The sequence below is a fragment of the Balaenoptera acutorostrata genome, chromosome 3, assembly GCF_949987535.1.
Source record: "Balaenoptera acutorostrata chromosome 3, mBalAcu1.1, whole genome shotgun sequence".
NCBI lineage: Eukaryota > Metazoa > Chordata > Mammalia > Artiodactyla > Balaenopteridae > Balaenoptera > Balaenoptera acutorostrata.
In genome coordinates, this window is record NC_080066.1 from 116,904,720 (window position 1) to 116,928,705 (window position 23,986).

The 23,986-nt window shown below is 37.6% G+C and overlaps 1 protein-coding gene across 1 annotated transcript; it reads left to right on the forward strand.

Moving 5' to 3' along the window:
- The first annotated feature begins 4,936 nt into the window (after positions 1–4,936).
- On the forward strand, positions 4,937–15,043 carry LOC130707567 (uncharacterized). Its single transcript, XM_057542694.1, has 4 exons — positions 4,937–5,023; positions 9,509–9,562; positions 9,792–10,326; positions 14,876–15,043. Exons 1-4 carry the CDS (start codon positions 4,937–4,939, stop codon positions 14,887–14,889), a joined length of 690 nt encoding a protein of 229 aa, XP_057398677.1. The 3' UTR covers positions 14,890–15,043.
- The last annotated feature ends 8,943 nt before the right edge of the window (positions 15,044–23,986 follow it).

Below are 23,986 nucleotides of genomic sequence, written 5' to 3' on the forward strand. Positions count from 1 at the left end.
GACAGCTAGCTCCTCAAGGAGAGGGGCCAGTGCTGCTATATCTTATGCATCCTTGTATTACCCCCTCCAGCACATGTCTGATGCACAGTGGGCCTCTACAAATATTTCTGGAAGAATGAATTAATTTTCAATATCTTAGGTCCACCTTGAACTAGTGCAAGCATAAGGTTTCACATATTTCTAAAGGAGCTCTATTTTTGAATTTAGGAGTATTCATGGTTATTTTAAACTCCTTTGTATTTCTCTGTGGCTTGTGCCGTTATTGTTATTTAAATTTTTTAATTTTACTTTAAATATGTAAGAGAGCTTATTAACCAGGAACTGATTCATATATCAAGTGCGTAGAGCACAGAATTTAATTACCTCTTAACTGTTTGTCAGAGGGGTTGTGAATCTTAATATCTGCAAAGGCTTCTACCATGCTGGGATAAAAGACAATCAAGACTAATGCATCATTAGCAACAGGGCAACCACAATCTACATGCACAAATTTGAAAGTACATCTAAAATACCATTTCAAATTTTGTAAGAAGACATGTAAACGTGCCACATCACAGCTACCACCAAAAATAGAAATAATTTAGATTTTTACTAATGCTTTTTATAGTCAATGACTTCTGGGTAAAATATTTTATCTTTGTTAACAGAACTTAATGTTCAGCTACATTTTAGGATGGTTTTTGTTTTGATTTATTGCTGAGGTGGTTGTTAACACAATTAGCTCCCAAATTACTTTATCTCTAAAGCATGCCAATATTTCATAGTAAAACCACTTCATTGTCCCTCAATTCCCATGATCCAATCCATAAAAATACTTTTCTTTTAAATATCACTCAAATCAAATTTAACTTTCCTACTTATCACCATGATCACCATCTAAACGCAAACCAATCATCTCTGGCCTGAAATAGTTCCATGCCCTCTTACTCTACCTGTAGTTATTCTTCCTTCTCTCTAGCAGCTCTCCATGCTACAGATTTTTTTTTTTTTTAAATAAGACCTAATCATGTCACTTTCAACTCTACAGCCTTCAGTGTCTTCCCATCGTCCTTAAAGCCCACACTCCTTAGCGCAGCCTTCGAGATCCTGGTCATCCTGGTCCCTCACCTACTCCAGGTTCCTATTCCAATCACTGCTCAGGCGCCCTTCTTTGCCAAACTCACCTTCTTTCATTCCCTGGTACTCCTGATCTTTCCTGGTGCTGCTTTCTCTGCTGGGAATATTTTTCCCACTGTTTTTTGCTAGTTACTTGAACTCATCCTTCAGAGCTCATCTGTCTCTTCCTCATGGAAGCCTAGCATGACTTCCTTAACTAAATTAAATCTGTTTTCTATAATTTCTCAGAGCACCATGTGCGTCTCTTCATAGCCCTTACCACAAGGACAGCTTTATATTTATTTGAGTGATTATTTGATCCTTCTGCTTCTCCCACTAGACTGTATACTCCATGAGGGCACCATTTGTTCACCATTAGAGTCCCAGCTCCTAAACAGTGTCTGGCACATAGATGCTCAATAAATACTTGTTAATTCTATTCTATTAATGTTTCATCTAGATTTACCACCGCACTAAAGTAATAAATAAAGATTTTGAAAAGCAGAATCCTAAAAAATGAAATCACTTTCCAGAAATAATTTTATTAATTATTAAATCTGATAATACAGAATTACATGAGATCAGAAGAATTATGTTATAAAAATTGTCACCAGCAATAACATTTTTACTAGCACATATCAATGTCACTCTCTCCTTTGAGCTGTTACTATGAAATAATAATAAAAATAACATGACGTTTATTGAATGCTTACTATGTGCAGGCATTGTGTTAAGTGCTATATATGTATTATCTCGTTTAATCTTCATAATACCCTCGATATAGGTATTATTAAACCCATTTTACTCATGAGAAAATTAAGGCTCAGAGAAGTTAAGTTGACTTGCTCAGTCAAACAGGTACTAAGTGGTAGAGGCCGTATAGCCAATAGTCAACCCAGATCTGTCTGACTCCTGATTCCTTTCCCCATCATTTCTTAACCACGAATATCAGTATACTAAGAGGTACTAGGACATCATAGGCTATGTTAGACCAGCTCTGACTTTGAGACTCAGCTGTGGCACTGACCAGCCATTTGATCTTAGACAAATTACATAACCACCTCACTCCCACCCCCAAACCTCAGCTTCTACGAGTATGAAATGCAAATAATAGCACCTATCATGCAGGGTTGCTGTAACAGTTAGGTATACTACTACACTGTATATAAATTGCCTGACATATAATAGATAGTCAATAAATCACTTTTTATTATTGCCTTATATGGTGTCTTTTTTTTTTTCAAGTAACTTGTATTTGGCAACATTGTGTTTTAGATTGTCCAGGATAGTCCTCATTTCTATGATTCAGAAGCACAGTCACCAAAGATATATTTGCCAGAGCATGTGTCCTATTTTTTTGGTTTAGAAAATAGGATCATTATACTCAAATATCATTTAGCCGAGTGCTATGCCTATAAAAGATACCTAATAAATCCATGTTAAATAACTGAATGATTATTGTACAGCAAATGTTTGAAGAATTCACAGGTGAACAGAAAAATCTACTTAAAGTGGATCAGAAAGAATAAGCAGAGTTCATAAATTACCTCTGAGTTTTATCTCTGATTTATTCAGTTCTGAAATATAGATCCACTTTAATTTTTACAATTTGATGCAATAATGAAAAAGCAACATCACTGTCTTCACATTTAAGTCTATATTACTGATTAGTCATAAAGTTATGATTCAGCATTCATACGAGCAAAATAAATGAGTAAATATAATGTTAAAATGATGCACAATATTTAATCATGCTCATGGGAAAATACAAAAAAATTTTTATTTAACTGAAAGAAATATGTATGATTCAAATTGTCTACAAAAGTATTGAAAGTTAATTGAACTATCTGGATGATGGTAAACATATACAAGAACCCTCCAACATAATTACTGAAAACAACTCTGCTTTCAAAGCTATGTCAATTTTTTCCCCAATTTCTCCCTCAGGGAGAAACCCAAATTAGGTACTATAGTTTAAAACCAGATTCATGAGGTCTACAACTGATACATACACTGTGTATGAAATTTAAAATTATAACTCAGTTTATATCAATCAGCAGTATTGATTTAAAACCTATAATTAGCGCTAATGTAAAGTGCCAATCGTTTTCTTATTTTACTGACTTGCTAAGTAGGGAAAAATTTCACACACACAAAAGTTAAATTCTATAGCAAATTCATTTTGAGTGTCTAACACTTCCAAAGTTTTATCCACCCTGATTTAATATTGATATGAATTAACATATTATACATGTTTTAAATTAGAAATTTATAATGCTATATTTAAACCTGTGTACTTTTATAAATGGTAGTATTGTAGAAAGCCACAAGATTATGATTTTAATCTCATAATTATTATTTATTTTATATTTATAATGTAATGAATAATCATTAATTGCCATTACATTCCTATGAATATGACCACATTTTATTCCTATTTTATAAAAGATTAATATAAGAATGCATATAGGATATCTAATAGTAACAAGGCCAGGAAAAAGATGAGTTTCTGCTATGTGATTTTGGCATCAGTTTCCTAATTCTTACTTCAAATCTGGATGTTAAAAAAAAAAAATTCCCACACGGAAGACACAACGAAAGCTAAGCAATAGCCCCATGATAAAGAACTATTTTATATTTAAACAATACATCCTTTCCAAATGTAAGTACTTGTCAATTAATTTGGTTAGGAACAAGACCACTCTTGGAGATAAGCTAATTAATCTGTTTCCCAGGTGGGATTTGAAAGCCATAGAGAGAGGCCTTTCTCAAACCTCTTCCCTAGATTCCCAAGGCAGCTGTCAGCAACTGACGTGTTAGTTTGAATCAGTTTATCCGTTACCAACCCGAGTAAGACTTGCAGGAAACAGGAGCTCAGTGCGGAAAGGGAAAGAAAGGGACAGCTGCCAGGCTAGTGAATCTGCAGTGGAGACAGTAGGCAGTTTGGGGAGCAGTCCCTGGAAGAATGGAGAATGCAGAAAGATGCCACAGAAAAGGAGATAAAGGATTCATGGAGAAAAACTTCACCTAGTTCACAATTTTTCAAATAAGCTGGAGTATTTAGACAGTTGATTCCAAGCAGTATTCAAAATAGTCAAACTGTAAATACTAAATGCAGTTACAGATAACAAAAGTTCTAAACAGCTAAGAAATACTTAAATAATTACCTTTTTTTGGTGTTGGAAAGTTATAGGCTGAATTTCATATTGCTGTGAATGTATTATATTTATTCTACTGTTTTTTTTCCTTCTGGCAGTTAAAAACCAGTAACTTACAGGAAAACAGTAGTATAATCTCAGCATTCTATTAAAGTTGCCCATAATCAGTAGCTGAGCCAATACTGAAGTGGTAAGGTGATTTACTGTCAGTTACAGTGAAGTAAAGATATACATGTGTTTTTAATCTCTTTTATTAGAAAAGATGAGATTACTCAACCTTTAAGTTATTGCAGAAAAACATATTCTTACTGTTTCTCAGTTATTCTTTGTACACAATTATGATATATGGGCTATAATCAGGTGTTGAGTTCAAAATCTGAAAACATAATATAGATAAAGTATTTGGGGGAGGGTATATGTCCATATTTTTGTCTGTTTCAGACATGTGCAGGGATGTCAAAGACAGAAGAGAAAGCCTATATTCAATAGGCCCTCTGGGCACTATTGAGCCCATGAAGCTCTCCTCAAAGAATAGAGCAGAGGACCTAGAAAAGGACCATCCCCCCACCCTTCTTTTTTTCATATTTCCCTGAAGGAAATCAAAGTGTTTTATTAAAACAAAGCAAAACAAAAAACCAAAAACCACCACCACAGACACACAATAAGGATGGAATTAACAAGAGATGAAATTGCTTAGTCAGCAGCTTCCAAGCATCATTTCAAATCTGAGTCTTCGATATCCCCCTGACAACTTGAAGGCAGGCAGGAAGGTAGGCTTTACCCACTAGTGTAGCAAAGAACAACAGCATATAAGAGAGCAGTTTGAAAAAAAAAAAAAAGAGAGCAGTTTGTATGGTGGTTCCTCAATTATGCCCTGAAGTCTGGCAGGCTGGGGTTTGAATTCTAACTCTGGCACTTTAATAGCTGTGACTAAACAATGTGTGTCAGTGTTTACTTCCTGATCCTGTGCCTATTTCCTGATCAATAATGGAAGTTAGTGCCTTCCTCAGAGGGTCGTTCTGAGGATCAAATAAAATAGGCACCTGGCATGGAGTAAATATTAGCTATTCAGGCATCATCATTAACTCTCTCCCCTACCACTATACTGAAGTTGGAAAAGGCAGATTTTGAGGCAGATCATAAAATATGTTACGACTGACTTGTTGATAAATACTTGTTGAGCCAAGTCTGCCTTTAGCATTCTAGCTGTATGCCCAAGATACTGAAGATGTTAAATTTCTGTCTTGATAATAAATATTCTTTCTTTATCTTTCACCTGCAGATTCTCTTCAGGAGCTTGTGGGAAGAAACACTTCAAAGAAGAAATAGGCCTACTGCTTGAGGGAAATGATATGATTTTAGTAGCTGAAAAAAAGAGAGTTGAGCTACTTGATTACTATATTGCTTCCATCTTCTAAGCAAAAAGAAATATTTTCAAGCTGGAAAAAAATCAAAATACTACTTGGAAACGGGTCTCCAGCCCCTTCAAGATAAAACTCGGAGCATTATCCACACCCCTAGGACAAGCTTTAAAAATCTGCAAATCCATAATATCAGTATCAGAAATTCAGAACTTTAAGGCCAGCTACACACAGAATTTCATCTACCCCATTCAATCTACTGCATTCACACAAGAGTGTGTATTGGTGGGGGACATACATATTGCCACCTCCAGATGGAGAGTAAACTCCTTGATTATTCAAGTTTGTCCAAGTTCAGCACACTGGTGCTTCATTCATGTATGTTAAGTGAACAAACCTAAAGGCAGACTAGAAGTTCACAATATGTGAAGAAATAATAAGAATTAGCCATTCCAACAGAGTTCAAGACTCCAGGACTCCTGAGAATTACACATTTAGATGCTGGAAAAATTTGGCCGTTGATTTCAGTGTCAGTGTTAGTAATCTCTGAGAAATAGTGTATTAATAAGGGATAGGGGTGAGCAGGTTTCTGGAAAACTGTAGACTGGTCACTTTTCAAATTTTCAATAGTATGTATTTCAATAATTACACAACGTAAAGCTTGATTCTGATAGCCTGCAACATGGAAGTACATAGTGATTATTAGAAGCTAAAATGTATTCTCTCAGAATGTAATTCAAAAATGAATCCCCTTTCCTCTTTTGCTAAAGTTACTGGGTTGGTATATCAGAGGAATTCTATAGCCGGCCTTTGCTAATCACCATGGGTGAACAGTAAGAGGAGCTGACCACTATGAGAGCCATTCATGAGTATGGAATTTTAACTGTACAAGGAAATAAAATCTCTCGAATCAAACCTGGAACTAGTAGGCAGGGATCAAATTATATCAGGTTCATGAACAGGAATATTTAAGGCAGTAGTACAGAAACACAGGCAGGAATCAATCTATGGCTGCTTATTAGAAATGGCAGACAAGTCAGAAACCTTTACTGGGTGTCAGAACAGAAAGATGAAGAGGTGGTTATCCGGAAGCAAGAGTCATTTATCAAGGAAACCAAAGAAATGGTGAGGGGAAAAGCCAAGCCAGGTAGGCATGACAACTAAGTTCTGGGGATACAAGTTACATGGATAATGCTTTTGGATCACAGTTTTTTTTTGTTTTGTTTTGTTTTTTAACTAATTAATTAATTTATTTATTTTTGGCTGTGTTGGGTCTTCGTTTCTGTGCAAGGGCTTTCTCTAGTTGCGGCAAGCGGGGTCCACTCTTCATCACGGTGCGCGGGCCTCTCACTATCGCGGCCTCTCTTGTTGCGGAGCACAGGCTCCAGACGCGCAGGCTCAGTATTTGTGGCTCACGGGCCCAGTTGCTCCGCGGCATGTGGGATCCTCCCAAATCAGGGCCCGAACCCGTGTCCCCCGCATTGGCAGGCAGACTCTCAACCACCGCGCCACCAGGGAAGCCCTCACAGTTTTTTTTTCCTAATGACACCGCATCAGATGATAAAGGCATCCTTCCTGGTTTTTAAGTAACCAGGACCCCAACAATGGCAAGCTGTAATTCTAGAGCACTGTTTCTCATCTCTGGCTGCAATTAGGGGTTTTTAAAAATACCAGTGCCAAGGGTCCCAACCCTAGACCAATTAAATCAATCTCTAGGGGTCCAGTCCAACCTTCAGTATTTTTTAAAAGCTCCCCCAGGTGAATTTAATGTGCAGTGAAGGTTGTGAATTACTATCCTACAGGGAAATCTCTATTGTACACTGCTCTCAAACTTTAACGTGTGTACAAATCACTTGGGGAATCTTGTTAAAATGTAGATTTTGAATTAGTAAGTCTGGGTTAGGGCCTGAGATTCAGAATTTATAATAAGTTCCCAAACAATATTAGTGGGGTTGGTCCATAGGCCAATACTTAGAGTAATAAGGCCTAGGACAATGCTATAGGCCTCTAGTTCTAGCCCTTTTCTATTGAAAATTTTATATTGGATTAAGATCTATAGGCATGGTTATCAAATATTATGGTCATACAAAGAGAGAGAGAGCAAAACAGTATCTCAGAATTAAGATTCAAAAATATTTTCACAAGCTGAAATAAACAAGATGAAATTTATTCCTTAACAGGGACCATCTCAAATCTATCTTATAAGCTAAGACAATTCTGAAAAAAAAAAGATATTAAAATATATTATAAAGCAATAATAATTTCACATTGTGGCAATGGCTTATGAATAGACAGATTAATTAAATTGAATAGTAATTAGAGAAATATATTTTAAAACAAAAGAATTTGGAATATGATAAAAGTGGCTATTTAATATGGGGAGGATTGTTCAGTTAATCAAATTGAAACAAAAGAAAAAATGTCTGGCTTATTTCACTTAGCATGATGTTTTCAAGGTTCATCCATGTTGTACCATGTATCAGAATTTCATTCCTTTTTAAGGCTGAATAATATTCCATTGTATGTATATATGACATTTGTTTATTCATCTGTTGATGGGCATTTGGATTGTTTCTACCTTTTGGCTATTGTGAATAATATTGCTGTGAAAATTGATGTACAAGTATCTGTTTGAGTTCCTGTTTTCAATTCTTTTAGGTATATACCCAGAATTGGGATTGCTGGATCTTATGATAATTCTGTTTAATTTTTTGAGGAACTGCCATATTGTTTTCCAGTATGCACCATTTTACATTCCCACCAGCAATGCATGAGAGTTCCAATTTCTCCACATCCTCACCAACATCTATTTCCTTCTTTTAAAAATAATAGACATCCCAGGGCTTCCCTGGTGGCACAGTGGTTGAAAATCTGCCTGCCAATGCAGGGGACACGGGTTCGAGCCCTGGTCTGGGAAGATCCCACATGCCGCGGAGCAACTAGGCCCGTGGGCCACAGTTACTGAGCCTGCACGTCTGGAGCCTGTGCTCGGCAACAAGAGAGGCCGCGATAGTGAGAGGCCCGCGCACCACGATGAAGAGTGGCCCCGCTTGCTGCAACTGGAGAAAGCCCTGGCACAGAAACTAAGACCCAACACAGCCATAAATAAATAAATAAATAATAATTAAAAAAAAAAAAGAATGAATCTCTTAAATAATAATAATAATAATAATAATAGACATCCCAATGGGTGTGAAGTAGTATAAGTAGTATCTTATTGTAATCGTGGTTTGTGTTTCCCTAATGACTAACATCTTTCATGTGATTATTGGCCGTTATATATCTTCTTTAAAGAAATGTCGACACAAGTCCTTTGCCCATTTTTAAATTGGGTTGTGTTTTTTGTTGTTGTTGTTATTGAGCTCTTACATATTTGGGATATTAATTCCTTATCAGATATATGATTTGCAAATGTTTGCTTTAATTCTGTGGGTTGTCTTTTCACTCTCTTGATAGTGTCCTTTGATGTGCAAGAGGTTTTAATTTTGATAAAGTCCAATTTATCTATTTTTTTTCCTTCTGCTGCTTCTGCTCTTGTCACATCCAAGACAACCCTGCCAAATCCAATGTCGTAAAGATTTCCCCCTATATTTTCTTCTTAGAGTTTTATAGTTTTAGCTCTTATATTTAGGGCTTTGATCCATTTTGAATTAATTTTTGTATACGGTGTAAGTTAAAAGCCCAACTTTATTCTTTTGCATCTGGATATCACCAGGCCTTTTAGTAACATTTATTTTTCTCATTTATAAACAGGATTGTAATAGCTACATCCTACATTCTCTTTCAAACCTATTATATATAACATCATATTGTTAATAAGATGACTACACTGTGGGCAATTTAAGAAGTAGATTTTAATTCCATAAGACATTTTTTGTTGATTGTATTTCGTAGGTTGACTACACTCTACACCACAGCGTCTTAGCGGCCTATAAAGAAAGACATCAGGTGTGTGGAAAAAAGAAGTGGACCAGGGGCTGAATTTAAACAAACAAACAAACAAAAATACCGCCAGGGGTTGTTAGGAAGAGGAGTCAACTCTAGGGATGAGCGCTGTCTTCACCAATAGGTTTGGAGACACGTAGTGTTAAGACCCCAGCTACCATTAAGGACTTTTATAATTAGAGTCTAGAAGAGTCCTCTGATGCTCTTGTGGAATAAAGGCATTTCTTGGTAGTTTGCAGCAGACCAGTTTTGTTTTCTGCCCAGCGTTAACCCAGGAATTTTACCACTCACCCCGGCTGGGCTGCGCGGCCGCCCTCCCGCCGGGCCCGCGCTCACCCCTCGCGTCCGGGTCACCCTGGTCGCGGTCCTCGCATCCTCCCCGGGGTCTGCCGCCCCTCCGCGGGCCTTCCCATCCTGCCTCCCCTCCTTGGAGCCGGCCGCTCCTCTTGAGCCGCGGCACTCGCGCATCTCGCGGCTCCTCCGCAGCCGCCGCTCGGCTGCAGAGGCCAGCGCTCCACCCCGAATGACCCCGTGGCGGTTTGCGCGGCTGTGCTGTTCCAGCTCCCGCAGGGCGAGCCCTCCGGCGTGGGACCCGGCCCTGGAGTGTGGCTGTGAGCCCCAAGAGACCTGCAGACGTCTTCAGACCACCGTGTATCTTTCAGGACAGGATTTCTGCGGACAGCATTTGGAGTGTCTCCCGCCAAAAGCAAAACACTCGGGACGACAGAAGCTTAACTCTGCTCTTCCCCCCAGCAGAGCTTCAGAAGGTGGGGCAGGTCGCGGTTGAGCAAGGGAGGCTGGGTCGCTGGGTCGCTACGGGGATGGGGATACGGGTGGCGGCAAGCAGAACGGACCTGAACACGTTTACAAATCCAGCCTCTTGCGAGGTTATGAATCGCGGCCTGGTCCGACGGTTATGACCTAGTGAGACAATTACCTACCCCTGGTCACCTACACAGCACTGCTTTTGATTGAACGATACCTTTTCAGAGCAGATGCTCGGGCTACCTCCGTTAGTATGTACATGTGGGGTGGATATCATAAGTCATAAACTTTAGTGAGAAGTAGGCTGATATCAAAAATTAAAAAGCAGAAAAGAACCTCAAGATGATTATGCCTAAAAAGTCTGCTTACAGACAAAATCATAGAAAACGTATTCTCTTCTTGAAGATTCCTAAGTATGGAGATTTTAAAAGATTATTTAGATAGTTAAGTTCTTCAACACATGTAAATGTAGTTCATGTACGAGTAAGGCAGCGTGATAATAACGGGAAAAGTCAAGAACTCGGAATCAGGGCAAATGTAATTGAGTCCCGGTTCTGCCTCTTTTTAAATTGCGGACTTGGGCAAATCACTTAACCTCTCCCTGCCTTAATTTCGTCATCTTTAAAATAAGAATAAGAATAGCATCAACGTTATCATACTGTTACAAGAACTGAATGAGGTAGAGTATATAAAAAGTATATTGTAAAGTGCTATATAAATATGAAATTTTCAACAAATTTGTGTTGAAACTTACACTGTAGCCATTTATTCCCAGAACCACTTATTTCTATTTTTTATCTTTATAATCAACATTGACACTTTTCCTTTTCTCTACATCATTGTATTGGTCACTGCACACCACTTTAAAATGGTTTTTTGTCATCATGTTCTATAACTTTAATTTTGGTAAGGCCAACCTTATGAAAATTTATTATTTTCTGTGAGCCATGACATTTACAATTCAGGTGCCACCAAGTGGATGGTGGTGCCTGTTTTATGGTTGTGTGGGCTTACTGGCTAGCATATTCTCTGGTTTGGGTAAGAGAATATAGATTAGTCTATAACCTAGCCAATTTTTTCTATCATATCTATTTTAAAAAATAATAGTCCTAACGTATGACCTACTTAATTACTAATGACATATGTTGGATATCTTATTCAATAAGACACAGAGACACACAAACACCTATTCAAAGCCCTTTCCTCACTCAATTTCAACTTTTTTTTTTTAATAAAGGGATTCTTTTTTAAAAAATAAATTTATTTATTTATTTATTTTTGGCTGCGTTGGGTCTTTGTTGCTGCGCATGGGCTTTCTCTAGTTGCAACGAGCGGGAGCTACTCTTTGTTCGTTGCGGTGCACAGGCTTCTCATTGCGGTGGCTTCTCTCTTTGCAGAGCATGGGCTCTAGGCGCGCGGGCTTCAGTAGCTGTGGCACGCGGGCTCAGTATTTGTGGCTCATGGGCTCTAGAGCGCAGGCTCAGTAGTTGTGGCGCATGGGCTTAGTTGCTCCGTGGCATGTGGGATCTTCCCAGACCAGGGATTGAACCCCTGTACCCTGCATTGGCAGGTGGATTCTTAACCACTGCACCACCAGGGAAGTCCTCAACTCTTTTTAATAACAACTTGCCAACACCATCAAAGGTTCTTTTGGAGTTGAAGCCAGAGCTGGAATGTTGCAGCTATTAGAATGGATGAAAGGTGAAGGCAGTAGAGAGCTACTGGAGTGGTGCATTCCTGAAAGCCCTGAAGAACAGGTGGGTCAAGTTACCAAAGTAGAGCAGGTAGGGTAGGAACCAGAAAGGAGTTGTGGTATGCTCAGCATTAGTCACTGGGATGTCAGGGAGAATGTTGACATCAAGTCAGTACCAAAATGAGCCAGGAAATTAGGACACCAAAAATGATGCCTTACCAGGGCAGCAATTAGGGACCAAGATGAGTCAGGCTGCCATGGGAAAAAGCCAATGTATCCTTGTATTAAATCTTGTATGCAAACGAATGCCACCTGGAAACTAGAATCTCCCTTTGGGTTGATGTCAACAGCTTTCCACAGTTGTCTTCCTTTTTAAAAAATCTGATGTTTATTGGGCACTTGGTATGTGCCATCAGTGTTCTAAGCACTTTATTTGTATTATCGCTTGTAATTTTTATAACAATCCTATGAAGTAATCTATTTATCTGCATTTTATAGAAGAAACTGAGGCAAAGGAGGTTAATCAGCTTGTCCAAGGTTACTCACCCAATAAATATTAGAGCTGTGACTCTATTTCAGGCAGACCTCAGAGCCTACGCTCTAAGCCACTATAGTACATGGCTCGCCGCAGTTTTAACTCATGCTTATCAACTATCACCATTTCACCAGGCTCAGCCTTGAGAGAGATGGCTAGAGGCATGCATATCAGGTCCAGATATTATTTAGTCTATTGTTTCTGTTAAGGACATAATATTTTAATAATTTTTAAAGAAGTATAACTTAAGGGGAAAAAATCTTTAACTTTATTCCCTTTGAGGTTAAAAAGCCTCTGTATAGTTTGCTGCATAAAAGCACTTGAAATTTTGCCATCAGAATTCTTCATCGTGGATTCTGCTCAATTTTTTTCATTTATGGAAGACAAGTTAGCTTTATTGTTCCTCCTTCAAGGAAAGACCACATTTACCTCTCTGCATTCTAACTCTCAATCCCTGCATCTTTTCTTTGTGGAGGCATATTGGATTTAAAGGGATTTTAGGATATCCAAATGAAAATGTCAGCAAATGAGATATGTGGGGTTAGAAATCAAGAGAAATTAGGACTAGAGCTATGAATGTGGGTGTTACTCATGGAGAGGTTATAGTTTAAGTCGTGGGAAAATATTCAAAAAATGAAAAAAGAGAGCTCAATCCAGATGGAAAAGACTTTATGGATCATTCTAGTTCAGTCCTTTTCACAAATCTCAACTCCCCAGAACAAAAAAAATCCAGCTCTACTGCTGTACCTGTGATGATGGAAACTCATTACCCCCTGCATTAGTTTCCTCTTGTCACTGTAACAAATTACCATGAATTTAGTGGTTTAAACAACACAAAAATACAGTCCTACGGTTCTGGAGGTCAGAAGTCCAAAATGAGTTTCACTGGGCCAAAATCAAAGTGTTGGCAGGGCTGAGTTCCCTCCAGAGGCTCTAGGGTAGAACCTGCTTCCTTGCCTTTTCCCGTGTCTGGAGGCTGCCTGCATTCTTTGGCTCATGGCCCCTTCCTCCATCTTCAAAGCCAGAAACATAGCATCTTCACATCTTCCTTTGTCTCTGGCCCTCTGCTTCCATCATCACATCTTCTTTGATTTTTCTGCCTCCCTCTTTCATCTTTTAAGGACCATTGTGATTACACCAGGCTTATCTGGAAAATCCAGAATAATCTGCTTAAATTAATCATATCTGCAAAGTCTCTTCTGCCATGTATGGCAACATATGCAGGGGTTCCAGGGATTAACATATGGACATCTTTGAGGGCCATTAGTCTACCACACCCCCCAAAGTAGCCCACATCCTAATGGCTAGAAAGTTCTTATATTGAGCTAAACTTTGCCTACATTTTGTGCATTGACCCAGGCTTTGTCTTCTGAAGTCACAAATATTAAGTTTAATATCTGCCACATAACTCTCCTTCAGATACTTGAAGATATATTGACCCCCTCTCCCCCAAACAAAACCATTTCTTCAGCAGCTTAATAGGATATAGTTCCAAATTCTATTATCTTGGTTGGACTCCTGTGGAAAACTTTGTTTTATCAATGTTTATTTGAAAATGTGGTGTGGCCTGATCAAGCAAGAATAGGTAGGGCCAATATTCCTCTGGTTCTAAGCACTGAATTTTAATTAACGAAGCCCATGATTGTAGTCTATTAAATTGCTGTCTTTCCAAATACTACTGAAGGACATGTTTACCTGAGCTATAACTGTAAAGTTGATTTTTAACTAAAATACTGGCTTTTACAATTAGGTTTATCAAATAACTCTTTAATGTCAATGAACAAATTAATAATCCTTAACTACATGTGATCTACACACTTAATTACATGTGAGTTCCTATCCAAATCATTAATAAAAAAGTTAAGTGTGATGGAGCCTGTAACAGAGCCTTGCAGCATAACTGAAGGACTCGTCCAAGAGAACATTTATCTGCTTTCTTGGGCCTAAGTCCTTCAAACAAGATCTAACTGCGTTATAATCTGAGCCACAGTTTTTCATCTTGTCCACAAGGAGTTCAATGTTTTATGCTCTTCATATAGCATTTTCCTTGACTACCAATCTACCAATATACCAATATTATCTGCAAAAGAAATAAAGTTAGTGTAGCTTAAGTAATTTTTGGTAAACTCAGGCTGGCTGCCAGTGATCAACGTCTTCTCCTTAAGTGCTCTCAAATCACCTATGAAAATACATTCTAGACTTTTTCCTGGTACTAATATTAAGTTTGCCAGAATACAGTATGCAGACTATATTTTCCTTCCCTTGCTGAAAATTGTCTTGTTCTGACTTTACAGTCTTTTGATCCCTCTCTTCTTCCTTACAGTTCCTCAACTGTGAATCATTGTGATGATGTACAGCAGGAATGGCCTCATCTGGAAACCCTCTTGGTCCAGGCTGGGTTGTGAGGCACGTTCAACTCCTCAGAGACTAATAGTAAGGAACGCAAAAGAGTAGTTTCATCATGTGAGAGGAACGGGGTAGATGGTATATGTGGAGGCTGTATCGATGATTAAGTACAAAATAAATAAATTTCATTATTTTCAATTTAATTGTGTATTTACTTAGCTTCCTTACAAGTCTACAAAGAAGTTAGGAGGTGACTAGAGGAGCAATAGGAACCTTTTTGTTCTGAAGCGTAGAGATCTTTGATCAAGTACATACTGGCAAGAGACTTACCAATATATAACCAACACAACCAACAGTGAATAGGTTTTTATCACAATTTATTACTTTCCAGGCTAAAAAATCCTTGTTTTTACATGTGAATAGTTTATACTCATACCATTAATCAAGAAAATACGGCAACAGAAGCATAATCTACAATTTTGATGATTTTTAATAAATAATCTGGTGAAAGACTTTTAGTGGGATAGGTGCAATTAGGTACATGCCTGGTTTGGGTACTGGTGCTCTTAAACATTTGTGGAGGTTATAAATTTAGTCTGTTTCCACAATATAAAATATATAGATATTGAACAAAGACTAATTTTAAAACTGACTTTTAAATGTCAAATGAGAAAGATTTTTGGAAATGGTTATTCTCCTCTTGGGAAAACTTGCTCATGGTAGACTTCCAACTGATATTTGTTAAATGATTAAAAACTTGGTAGTACCATCCAAATTATTGGTTTAATTAAAATTTGTCTATGTTAGCAAACTTTCTCTCTAGCTGCTAAGGGCAGCATTAATAACTTGCATACAGAGAGAGAGAGAGAGACACTTGTGTAATGAGATGCCATAGACATTTCTAATAATTATATTTTTATGAAAAAAAAATATAGAGAAAAAATCCTCAATTCTTTAGATATTGAGATGTCTTTGCATTTTTTTAGATTTTTCAACTTGTTTTTCTTAGTTTTTATAACATATTTCATATTTCAGCAAGGAAAAACTTTAAAAACCTCTGGCATGTATAGCACCATGTTTTTAATTAAAATGCAAAGACTATTCTCTTATAATGCTAGGTAGATGTGTTTATTAGAGCATAAACTCTCTGAGCATAGAACTTTGTGCTATTTGTCTTTATATCCCCAGTACCTGGGGCAGGAGGAGTTCAGTAAACGTTTGTATAAATGAAAACATTACCTTTCAGATCATCTGTATGAAGAGAACAGAACAAAAGAGGATGTATAAAGATTTTCACTTACTTAATTTAGTACATCTTCTTTACAGATGTTTGGTGTTTATTGTCTCTGGAGAACAAAAGTGGTCTGAAGCTGAAGAGATAGTTCTTCATGACTTAAGCAATGAAGAGAAATGAAGAACTAAGTTCCATGTTTACCCATTTGACTTGCTCTTAAACTTTAGTCTGAGTTCTTTATATCCCCTCCACAAAATGGGCCAAGTCAGTTAAGTAAGGTTACCAAGAAGTTTTGAGGATATGTGAATGAATGTGAAAAACCATTCATTATAACAGCTACATAAACATTGTACACATTTAAGAAAAGAATAGTGCTATTTAAATTTTATATGTATACAAAATTAACAAATCCTCTTTGGTCTATATCATTCTAAACAGCATTTTTATACCTACAGTTTGGGATTTTGACCTTTTGGTTAATCCAGAAATTTGGTCCAGTTAGTTCTTTCACACATGTGTGCATGGGTGTGTGTGTGTTTGTGTGTAAATTTTGGTTTTGCTCTCACGTCGGAATTTCTCATTTGTCTCTGGCAGTCATAGATAACATTACTTCACAGAACCACTCTAGGAGGCGGTTTAGAATAATTATTTAGCTTTATGGTCTTGTGAAGCTAGATTTGTTTTTTGATAGAATGTATGTAATAAAAATCTTTCTTATTAAAGTCCTCCTAACAATAGAGAAAAGTAAATATTACTATCTCAACTTTCCACAAAAGATCTGGAAACCAGGGTAGCCCTAAGATGTTCATCTTTTTCAAGTCCCATTTTTAGCTTTAAAAATTCATGGACTATTTTGCCAGAATACGTTATGTTCATTATCTTGATTGTGGTATTGCCACAGGTGTGTACATATGTCAAAACTCATCAAATTATACACTTAAAATGTACAGTTTGTTGTACATCATATATCCTAAGAAAATTGTAAAAAAAAATGTAGCTTCATGGAAGAATGAGTGAACTATAGTAACACAAAACATAGATGAACGCCACGAACATAATGTTCAGCAAAAAAAGCCAGATACGAAAGAGTACATGATATGTGATTCACTCTTAAGGGATGGTAGTAACTCAAAAGGAGTATAATGAGGTCTTCTGAGGTGATGGTGATTTTTTTTCTTGAATTGGATTACATGGGTCCATTTACTTCATGAAAATTCATTGAACTGTGCTTTTATGCACAGGATCTCTGTGGTGAGGGAATAGTTCTGTATCTTGATTATGGTTGTAGTTATACAAATCTACAAAGATGTGATAAAGTCTCGTAGATTTTTTATACACACATACAAATGAATGCATGTAGAAGTGGTGACATCTGAGTCTGAGTGGTGAAGTCTGTGGATTGCACCAATGTGCAATCAGTTTCCTGGTTTTGATATTATACTACAGTTATGTAAGATGCTACCATTGGGGGAAACTGGGTGGAAACTCTCTGTACTGATTTTTCAACTTCCCGTGAATCTATAATTATTTCAAAATAAAAATTCTATTGTGTAAAGTAGTATTTTAGTATGTGAGCATCTTTTCAATTTTCTGCTTATATCCCCTGTCTAGAAATTTCCCTCCTCCCCCCGCTCAGGATTGTGGTGAAAGCTGTTATGTTCAGTCTAAGAGGTCCCAAACCTAGATGGCAGTTGATTAGTCCAGGGGTGGGCCTCTAGCCTAATGAGGGAATTAGAGCCTTTTCCTGAAAAAATGGCATTTGGACTGGGAGCTGTCTCTCTTCATGTGCCTATACCTTGTGAATTCAAGAGCTTTCCAGAGTGTCCTGTTTTCCACTGTGTAGTCAAGGGTAGCAGAAGAACCTGGTCTACAGAGAAAAGGTGGTATGAAGTAGATGTACAAAAAGCAGGAGACACAGGAGAGGGAGAGTCCTTTGGACATTCCTGGCTCCTTATGTGCAGCTGAATTCCCGTCCTTTGGTTTGCAAGAGCCTTCTATGCCTTTATAATAAATCCATCCTCCTATCTAAAAAAGATCCATTTGGATTTCTATTACTTGCAATCATAACGAATCCTAATAAATACATCTAGGAAGATAAAACCATATTTATCCTGAGGCTTACACTTAGAATATGTTTTTTTTTTAATTTTTAAATTGAAGTATAGTTGATTTACAATGTTGTGTTAATTACTGCTGTGCAGCAAAGTGAGTCAGTTATACATATATGTACATTGTTTTTTAATATTCTTTTCCATTATGGTTTATCAAATTTTTTTAAATTTAAGAAGTATGACTTTACAGTATCTGAGATAAAGATTTCCACTTCCCCATAGTGCAGTCTCACAGGATGTACAGAAAACTTAACCCGTCCCTCACATTTTCAGGTGAGAAAACTGAAGCCAGAAAAGTTAAGGGACTTAGCCAAAATCATACAGCCAGTTTCTAGAAGATCCAGAATCACTGTCCTGTTACCTCTCTCACTCCAATATTACATTGTATGTCCTGGAGGGAAGCCCCAGGTTGCTCCAGTGAAGGTTTTATTTGCTTGTTTTTAGTGTAGAAGCTGCATAACTAATGACTCAGAACGTGGTTAATAAGGACCTACTTGAGAGATCAAATGAATAAGGGGTAGGGAATAGGGCTATAAATAGAGTTATAACTATAGGCACTTAATACTAAGAAAAACTTTAACTTTTATCATTATTAGTCATAGAGATATTCCATTTATGATTAGGACAGATACACAGTCTTTTGAAAGTCAAAGGAAACATAACCAGGACAGATTAGGCGAACATTTTAATTCAAATAGTGAGTATCTAGAATTGAGGGAAAAATTTAAGACTGTATTAAACAGGATGTCAATACTCAGTTTGACGTACACTTCCTGAGAGGTGGAGGTTTGCTCTGAAACTTCCTGCTTGGTCATAAAGGGGAACAAAGCAACTGGAACACGTTAGTCTTTCTCTCTCAATCTGGTCCAATGTGGTTGATGAAAAATGCTGATTTGGGATTATTCTTAAAAAACAAAAGTTGCTGAAACACAGCTTCGTGTTGACTGTATTTCAGGAGGCACCTGTAAGGTAGGAAAGAAGTATTTACCCAGTTTTTAAATAAAGAGAAATCTGATAAACACGTGACTTGCTGGAAATCAAAGCACTGAATAGAAGAAGTGTAATTTGCAGCTTTCAGTTTCTATGTTCCCTTAATGGAAGTAGCTGCTCTTATCACTGCCAATGCATTGGCCCCCTAAAGTTGTAGCTGTCTGCTTTTTGATGAAAGTTGTCTGTTGATCGTGCCCCAAGTGTCTCTGCTGGGGCTGTGGACCATCACATAGCCCTCTGTTATGCGTACCTGTAACTCTCACTACTCTTGTTCTCCCCTAAACCGCAGATCGTCTTATCTTTTTAGTAATTCCACTTGTGGAGGGGCGTTTTAATATTAATTTCCCAAGAGTAGGGAACCCAGCTCCATCACCACCTCAGGTGCATATGGGTTGTGCTTGGTCTTGATTTCCTGGAGCTGTACTCTCCCAGAGAGCAAGCACTCACTCACTCACATGCTCGAGACCTTAAAACCTTTGGGCTAGGGGGAAAGAAAAAATTTTCTCACTATACAGTTGCCTAAGAAAGCAAATAACTGAAAAAAGATAAAAAAGGAAGGAAGGAAGGGAGGGAGGGAGGAAAGAAGGGGAGGGGAGGGGAGGAAGGGAGGGAGGAAGGAGCAAAAAAGAAATAAAGGCTTCCCGGTTTCTTAAGATGCCTTCTGAGGGAGAGGTGTAAACAGGGCAGGAAAGGCTTCTTTGACCCTCATGGCAAGTACATTTCTTCTTTTTTTTTTTTTTTAATTAATTTATTTATTTATGGCTGTGTTGGGTCTTCGTTTCCGTGCGAGGGCTTTCTCTAGTTGCGGCAAGCGGGGGCCACTCTTCATCGCGGTGCGCAGGCCCCTCACTATCGTGGCCTCCCCCGTTGCGGAGCACAGGCTCCAGACACGCAGGCTCAGTAGCCGTGGCTCACGGGCCCAGTCGCTCCGCAGCATGTGGGATCCCCCCAGACCAGGGCTCAAACCCGCGTCCCCTGCATTAGCAGGCAGACTCTCAACCACTGCGCCACCAGGGAAGCCCTACATTTCTTCTTCTAGTTGAGTAGAGCTCCAACGCTTTCATACTCAGTTGGCTTCCCAGTGTCCACACTCCTTTCTGGAACATTTTCTATCTCTTCCTGGCCTGCAGCATTGCATCTTCATAATATTGCTTTGCAAACAAATATATCATGCCTGTGGCTTTGCTACTAGCATTTGGCATAATATTAATTCATAACCCACTCCCAAGTCCCCATTAGGCACAGTTCCAGCTTGCAACTCTGTCACAGAGTTATCCTTGTAAGTGTATTCAATTTAATTTAGCAAACACTTGTTAAATAGATACGGTGAGATAAATTAGAACTCATAATCCTATAACTTTGAAACTATGATAAATATCCAACATTGACAGATGATATTAAAAAGGTACAGACAATAAATAGACACTCAGAAAGTGATGACAGGAGAGAACAATTCCAAATGAGAATGGTGGGATTTTAGCAAAGTAGAACCTCATTTGAAAAAAATTACTATTCTTTTCTTTGATGACAAAAAGAATACCAGCTTTTCATTCTTAAAAGTTTGAAAAACACAGAAAAGCAGAAAGAAAGAAAAAAATACCCACCCCTGAGATAATCACTTTTAACATTTTGGCATACACATTTCGACATTTCATTTACATACAGCCACCAACACACACACATACAACAGGGATCTTATCTATGTAACACTCTGTAACATTTTTTAACCTAGGAGTATATTGTGAATATTTACTTACATCCTGAAATAGTCTTCTATATCTGATTGTCAATTCCAGAATATGGATGGTCTATACTTAATCCCTGCTATTAGACATTTAGTTTGTTTCCAAATTTTAAACATAAACAACACCCTTGTTAACTACCATACGGAAATCATTTTGTAAATATCAGGTTATTTTCTTAAGTTCCTAGAAATTGAACTGCTTAGTTACCTATTTAAACATTTTAAGGCTTTTATGACACTCCTACCAACAACATGTGAGGATTTCCTATGCTGATGGGTAAAACTTTTCTAGGGGTGACAATATCCCTTCTTTGAAAACTTTATTTGTTTTGAAGATGCAGAAATTGTATAACAGAGATTTTCCTTCTTGATATGTCATACCAGGAAAAAGACACAATGCTCTATCCATTCTACCTTGCCAGCTTGGTGTTTGGGCGGAGAAGGGTAAGTTTGTGTTTAAGGTGGTATCACACCCTTGTCACGTGAGCTACAATACATAGATCAAAGAGGAGAAAAGTTTGGGGCGGTTCTTTTCATCTCCAGTTTGCTTGTGCTTAATGCCTTCTGTGCAATACTAAGCAGTCTACTACAAGTGGACAGTATGGGTCTTTCTTACCTGAATCTTCTCCCCTTCAAAGATAACAAATTCATTATTCATTATTTCATCATTTCATTAAATATTCATGAACTGAAAGATCAGGTCTACGCAAAGTTAGGGTTTTTTTTTTTTGTATTTAATTGTAAACTATGTAATTTTTATTAAAAAAAAGAGAAAAAGAAAACCAAGTGGCATTAACTTGATTTGAGTATATGCATGATGAAGGTTAATCCCTTCCTGTTTTAATGACTATGGCATTAAGTGTATATATATATCTCAATTTTTAGTGCAGTGCAACCTATCATTGAGAAATTTCAAGACTATTATTTAAGATGTTGATTGTATGATATATAGGTGTCATATGTGTGTGGTTTAACCTAAGACACACTTAGGAAAGGGGACAAAGTATATTGTGGCTTTATTACAAACCTGTATTAAGAAGTACATAGTAATATATATATATGTATATATAGTAATCCTGGAATAACAATAGGTCATATATTATTGAAAAATATTATGTGAAGCAAAATTTCAACTAGTGATTTATTTTGCTTGTCTAGCACTCACCACTCCTACCCCTCCCCCAAGTAGAATATAAAGACTGTGAGCTTGTCTGTCTTGTTCACTGCTGCATTCCTATCTTGAACAGTTCCAGATCTGCAGTAAAAGGCTTACAAATATTTGCTGAATGAATGAAAAATAGACATAATTTTAAAAGAATAAAAAATGGCCTTAATTTATAAAAGTACTATAAACAAAAGTTCTAAAGGCATCCAGTTATAAAACAAACCAGATTTTTCAACAGAGTTGCATGTTTAATCTAATTCCAAACCTTAAAGTGGTAGCACAAAAAAAAATAAAGTGGTAGCACGCATTACTGGTTCTCAATGAATGATGTAGTTGGATATTAGTAGTAATAGTTAAAATGCAGGTGACTAATAAAGGCATAGAGGGGTTAATAATACCAGTGTCATAGTTAGCCTTTGGGGTTCTGACTGAACATTTGAGAAAGGGCAGAGCATCAGTCCATGTGGGCAGGTGTTTAAGCCTATAGAGGATGAAAAAGGAGGTAACTGCAGTAGTAATTTCCCTTTTTCTGATTTTGTGGGCTTCTATTTAACTTTTGTTTTTCACCCTTTATCATCCCAAATTAGAGGATCAATTAACTCCGGGGCACCTGAGTAACTGATCTTTGTTAACTTGATAACTTACATAATTTTAGGAGAATTAATTAAAATATGTTAAACGTAATGGAAGCTTAGAAAGCCCTATCTTTTTCCAGATGACTACCATGTGTACCCTTTAAACTTGAACTTTTAGCCAAAGTCTTTAATATCAGAAAAAGGCAGATATTTTTAAACTCATTTTTATTATGAAATATATACACCAAAGAGCATATAAAACATAAAGATTTTTAACATAATGACTAATGAAACATCTATGTACCCACCAGCTTGAGAATAATTTCTTTTATATATATATATATATATATATATATATATTTTTTTTTTTTTTTTTTTTGACTGCGTTGGGTCTTCATTGCTGTGCGCGGGCTTTCTCTAGTTGTGGCGAGCGGGGGCTACTCTTTGTTGCGGTGTGCAGACTTCTCATTGCAGTGGCTTCTCTTGTTGCAGAGCACGGGCTCTAGGCACGCAGGCTTCAGTAGTTGTGGCACGCAGGCTCAGTAGTTGTGGCTCGCAGGCTCTAGAGCACAGGCTCAGTAGTTGTGGCACATGGGCTTAGTTGCTCCACAGCATGTGGGATATTCCCAGACCAGGGCTCGAATCCGTGTCCCCTGCATTAGCAGGTGGATTCTTAATCACTGTGCCACCAGGGAAGCCTGAGAATAATTTCTTAAATTAACTATTTATGAACACTGTCAGATGAATTGTCTGTTCTCCAGTTGAGCTTTCACAGAATGGTTTAATTAAATACATAGGTCTATTAAAATCCACAGCTCTGATAATTTCTACTGCAGAGTACTTATTTCCAGAATTGAAGATAGTTACTACAGAGTTAGGAGTATACTATTTTTCAGAATAGTGGAGAGCTAATTAGATACTTATGGCTTGTAAAAATAAAACCTCATGATTTTTAAAAATATTTATTTATTTTTAATTTATTTTGGTTACGCTGGGCCTTAGTTGCACCTCGCGGGCTCTTTGTTGCAGCATGCGGACTTAGCTGCGGCATGAGGGATCTTAGTTGAGGCATGTGAACTCTTAGTTGCAGCATGCATGAGGGATCTAGTTCCCTGACCAGGGATTGAACCTGGGCCCCCTGAATTGGGAGCGTGGAGTCTTACCTGTTGGGCCACCAGGGAAGTCCAAAAGCCTCATGATTTTTTAACGGAAAAGTGTGACTGGAAACTACAGTTCTTTTTTAAAAAAATATTTATTTATTTATTTATT